This window comes from Coregonus lavaretus (assembly GCF_964263955.1).
Source record: "Coregonus lavaretus genome assembly, contig: HAP1_SCAFFOLD_1336, whole genome shotgun sequence".
NCBI lineage: Eukaryota > Metazoa > Chordata > Actinopteri > Salmoniformes > Salmonidae > Coregonus > Coregonus lavaretus.
This window is the reverse complement of record NW_028157005.1, coordinates 97,501-102,500: the sequence shown is the minus strand read 5'-3', so window position 1 is coordinate 102,500 and position 5,000 is coordinate 97,501. Positions and strand designations below refer to the sequence as shown.

At 48.2% G+C, this 5,000-nt stretch overlaps 4 protein-coding genes across 4 annotated transcripts in view; all 4 read right to left on the bottom strand.

The window, feature by feature from the left end:
- Window positions 1–215, bottom strand: part of LOC311125913 (histone H4) — a gene marked incomplete at both ends in the record, with an annotated part of 312 nt that extends 97 nt beyond the window's left edge. Inside the window, one exon of the mRNA XM_084199939.1 lies at window positions 1–215. This exon is cut by the window's left edge and continues 97 nt beyond it. Within this exon, the coding sequence (XP_084056065.1) occupies window positions 1–215 (215 nt within the window).
- Window positions 216–2,825: 2,610 nt separating this feature from the next.
- LOC311125910 (histone H3.2) lies at window positions 2,826–3,236 on the bottom strand (the record flags this gene model as incomplete). Its single annotated transcript, XM_084199936.1, has 1 exon — window positions 2,826–3,236. One exon carries the CDS (start codon window positions 3,234–3,236, stop codon window positions 2,826–2,828), a length of 411 nt encoding a protein of 136 aa, XP_084056062.1.
- Window positions 3,237–3,714: 478 nt separating this feature from the next.
- Window positions 3,715–4,101, bottom strand: LOC311125904 (histone H2A; the record flags this gene model as incomplete). Its single annotated transcript, XM_084199931.1, has 1 exon — window positions 3,715–4,101. One exon carries the CDS (start codon window positions 4,099–4,101, stop codon window positions 3,715–3,717), a length of 387 nt encoding a protein of 128 aa, XP_084056057.1.
- An 819-nt stretch (window positions 4,102–4,920) lies between these two features.
- LOC311125932 (histone H1-like) overlaps window positions 4,921–5,000 on the bottom strand; it is a gene marked incomplete at both ends in the record, with an annotated part of 17,613 nt that continues 17,533 nt past the window's right edge. Inside the window, one exon of the mRNA XM_084199957.1 lies at window positions 4,921–4,995. Coding sequence (XP_084056083.1) covers window positions 4,921–4,995 — 75 coding nt within the window. The remainder of the gene's footprint in view (window positions 4,996–5,000) is intronic.

The following is a 5,000-nucleotide window of genomic DNA, read 5'->3' as shown; positions in this document are numbered from 1 at the left end:
GTGACTGCGTCACGGATCACGTTCTCCAGGAACACCTTCAGGACACCGCGGGTCTCCTCGTAGATCAGACCGGAAATACGCTTCACGCCGCCGCGGCGAGCCAGACGGCGGATAGCGGGTTTGGTGATTCCCTGGATGTTATCGCGGAGAACTTTGCGGTGACGCTTGGCGCCTCCTTTTCCGAGTCCCTTGCCGCCTTTGCCTCTTCCGGACATGGTGTGTTCGCTAGTTGAGTTCAAGTGAATGAATGATTTCAGCGCCGGTGCGCGGTGCGCTATTATCTGCGTTTGGTCGACCTGATTGAGGCCGGCGGCACAGAAAGCGCGCCTCTGTTATATGTTCGGAGGCGTTGCAAAGGGGAGGGCGCTCGTTCTAGGGGACTAGGGAGGAGCGATTTCAAAGATGACGTGAAAGCAACTAAAGTGCGCGGGAAACATACTCAAATACTGATATAGGCTATGTGGAACACAAGGCCAAACTGTGACAACTGGGAGATCAGCTAGTACACTGTGTCCCTCTCCTCATATTGTTGTTGTTGTTGTTGTTGTTGTTGTTGTTGTTGCACCTGATTCTACTCATTGAGGACTTGGTAATTTAGGTGACAGGTTGTTCAATCAGCTGTGGCTGTCCAGGCCTACAAGAAAAATGGGTCCTGTTGGGGGTAGCCTACTCTACCGCTGGAGTTGGGAAACACTGAAATGGAAGGGGGACACGCAGTGAGCAAAACTCCTAACCACATAAAAACACAGACACTTGAGATCATTAAGAGCTATAAGGAGTCCATCAACTACCTGGTCAGTCAAGTCATATAGGGGGGGATTTCATGGCCACCTGCTGGAGCAGAAGTCATGTTTGCCAACACTGGCCTTAAAATCATTAAATTTAGGAGCTATAAGGAGTCCATCAACTAACTGGTCAGTCAAGTCATATAGGGAGGGATGTCATGGCCACCTGCTGGAGCACAAGTAATGTTTGCCAACACTGGCCTTAAAATCATTAGGAGCTATAAGGAATAAATCAACTCATCATTCAAGTCATATAGGGAGGGATCTTAGCACCACCTGCTGGATCAGAAGTACCCTTCACCGTAGGCACAAGAGAGCCATCATCTCTCAACCGGTGCAATTTCCATAAGTATGTGGTAATAAAACAAACAACGACAGCTCCTCATATAGGCAGTGGTTTCACACATTTTTCTCCAAGATGTTCAAACGTTCATAGATGACCAGCAGGGTCAAATAATAAGCACAGTGGTTGTAGAGGTTGCAACAGGTCAGTCAGTACATCAGGAGTAAATGTCACTTGTTGTTAGTGTTGTAGTTCCTATTTCTACGGTGTTGCCTACCTGCAGCAATCATGATTTACCTGCAGTGTTGATTGCAATTACGTAATTTGTCAACTCATAATAACAGATGTTTTGCAAACCGTTGATGTTTAAATAAATGGATTCCCGGTGTCCGGATACCTTTTCTCTTAAGGGATGTGATTGAGTGAATCCAAAGTAAGTTGGTCTAAATACATAATAGGATGAATCATTCAGGTAAAATAACACAATGTCTATTTGAGTCGAATCAACGTAATATAATCCTTTTTACGTCTCTATCATCTTTACTCAATGTATTGGACCACATCAACTCAACTTACTCAAGCTTATCTACTCATAAAAACAAGCAAAAAGATCTACTCAACAATATGACGTGTGCTTTTGTTGACTGTAATAGCTTGAGTACATTCCACAAAGTCATTTTTTACAGTGTATCTAAAGACACGTTTGTTGTGGTGATGCACTTTTTCTTTGACGTTGAACTTGCATTGAACAGACAAATCCATTTCGTTACAACCCTTTTGTAGTATGACTTAGGAATATTTGTTGATGATCCTAATGTCTATGCGTGAATAGTGATTGGTTGTTGGTGAAATATTGCTGAGAACCCATCATTTCCTGGCCTTTTTTCACTATTGAGCTATTTTGAAACATTTGTTTTGCTATTGGATTCATAATGGTCCTGGGACAAGTAATTAGTGAAACCAGAGTTCAGCAGTTGCCATTAAAGCGATCGAACCAAGTCATCCTAATAGGCTAGTATTAGCCTAAAGCAGGGTTTCCCAAACTCGGGCCACATTTTGGGAGTTTTTGCCCTAGCACTACACAGCTGATTCAAATAATCAACTCATCATCATCAAGCTGGGAGTATTAGAATCATTTGTGGAGTGCTAGGGCAAAACGCAAAACGCGCACCCCTTGTGGACCCCAGGACCGCGTTTGGGAAACGCTGGCCTAAAGAGCAAATGCTGAAAGGGACTCACCATGAGGTGCAGTACCCACATTTAACCACAAGATGGCCTCCGTGCTCCATTGTAAAGTTTGGGCCTCTGCATGAGTCTCTCAGCAGCACTGCAACATGGGACTTTCAAAGTAAGTTGGCATGCAATGTTTTTTCTGGACTGCATGCAAGGCTATTATTACACACAACTAATAGTGTCAATTATTCATCTGAACACAATTCTTGTTACTATTCGGCCTATATTATCACTCGTTTCTTTTTCCCCTCCTTTGTAAAGCATTTTACTGTGTTACTATATAGTTCAAAGGAAGTGGATGATGCCAGATGGTTGTGTATATACACACACACAAACATTGAAGCTAGACTTCAGGCAACTAAAAAGGTGCAATACGTAGCTTTTAGACGTGTTAGTGAACAACATACATGGTGGCTAATGTAGAGGTGCGTGTATACATGGAACAATTGTGCCTTTTTGATGGAAATATGGAGGTGGCTCTTAAAAGAGCCTTTGGGGGATATTCGAGTTCAGGTCATCCTCATTTATGCGCGCTCTCCGCGAATACGGCGGGCCAGCTGGATGTCCTTGGGCATGATGGTCACCCGCTTGGCGTGGATGGCGCACAGGTTGGTGTCCTCGAACAGGCCGACCAGGTAAGCCTCGCTAGCCTCCTGTAGGGCCATCACGGCGGAGCTCTGGAAGCGCAGGTCGGTCTTGAAGTCCTGGGCGATTTCTCGCACCAGGCGCTGGAAGGGCAGCTTGCGGATGAGTAGCTCAGTGGACTTCTGGTAACGACGGATCTCTCTCAGAGCCACGGTGCCGGGCCTGTAACGGTGAGGCTTCTTCACACCGCCGGTGGCCGGGGCACTCTTGCGAGCAGCCTTAGTGGCGAGCTGCTTCCTGGGGGCTTTGCCACCGGTGGATTTGCGAGCGGTTTGCTTGGTTCTGGCCATGGCGCTGCTCTGACAGTCGGGAGTATAGCCTCGAAATGCCTATGTGAAGTTTATAAAGCCGGCAGTGGCGCCTGCTGATTGGACACCATCTCCCCACCACCCCGATTGGCCCGTTTCGCAGGCCTCCTCCGTTGGCCATTGGACGGGAGGCCCGGCCTCTCCAAAACTCAAACTCCCGGTGCGCGCGCAATAGGACGCCGCCGGCCCTTTACGCGCAATAATAGTCGCCAAAGTCAAGAGTGACAGCTTATAGGCACGTATCATCTAATGCTAGCCTGCTATGGCAAATGAGGCCAAGTAGGTGTTGTTGTTCATGCAAGGCCTCATGTGGGCACAGAATGTCGAAATAGTTGTGTATACACCCACTCAATGTATTGCGGTCATAGAAAGGTACTTTGCGCTTTTGGAGAGCTAGGTGGTTGGCTCTTAAAAGAGCCTTTGGGGGTTGAGTAGTCAAGTTGAAGTCGCAGTAGCGAATTTACTTGGCTTTGACTGCCTTCTCGGTCTTCTTGGGGAGTAGGACTGCCTGGATGTTGGGCAGCACACCACCCTGAGCGATGGTCACACCGCCGAGCAGTTTGTTCAGCTCCTCGTCGTTACGGACGGCCAGTTGCAGGTGACGGGGGATGATACGAGTCTTCTTGTTGTCACGGGCAGCGTTGCCGGCCAACTCCAGGATCTCAGCAGTCAGGTACTCGAGTACGGCGGCCAGGTAGACTGGTGCGCCAGCGCCCACACGCTCGGCGTAGTTGCCTTTGCGCAGCAGCCTGTGCACACGGCCCACGGGGAACTGGAGGCCAGCACGGGATGAACGGGTCTTTGCCTTCGCCCTGGCCTTGCCTCCGGTTTTGCCTCTTCCGCTCATATTGGTAGCTTGAGAAAGTCACAGAAAGTCTGAATGAGCCGCTCGCCACTTCGAGAGCCGTACATATACCTCGCCACAAGAGGCAACGATTGGCCACCGGGCCGGTGTGGCCTTATCCAATTGGAGCGAGGGACAGACAGATGGACAGACAGACAGCCCTAAGCCGGTTCCCACCCACAGGCAGCGAGTGAGAGGCTACTTTGTTTCCCTCCGACTTTGTTACTTTGTGTCATTTCGCGTGAGCGCCAAAATGTCCGAAATGACATCCACACATTATTTCTCTCCAAATGGGAAACAAACAGCTGGTGAGGGTGCACTCTTGAGTTTGAAATCGAAGCCACTATAGTATTGTTATTGTTATTACATGGCACTTGTAACACATCACAGCAGCCTGCCTCTGAACGGGAATAGCCCAGTGGCTCATATATAAAAATGGCTGTTGAGGGTGCACTCGTGAGTTTCAATTCGAAGCCACTATAGTATTGTTATTGTTATTACATGGCACTTGTAACACATCACAGCAGCCTGCCTCTGAACGGGAATAGCCCAGTGGCTCATATATAAAAATGGCTGGTGAGGGTGCACTCGTGAGGTCGAATTTCTGAGCCATTTTGGCCCTCTATTATATGCCTCTCCCTTCGCACACACCCAGAGTGGGACAATGTTGTGTGCGTAAAAGTAGCCTAGTGTGCGTAATTTCTTTTCCACGACAGGTAGTACATGGAAATCAATGCGCTTTCTATGGAAAGAGGTGGGTGGCTCTTAAAAGAGCCTTTTGTGGTACAACATGTATCGAGTAGAACACTGTTTGTAATAGGTTTACTTCTTCTTGGGGGCTGCCTTCTTGGCCTTGGCTGCCTTGGGCTTGGCGGCTTTGGGCTTGGCTGCCTTTGTAGCCT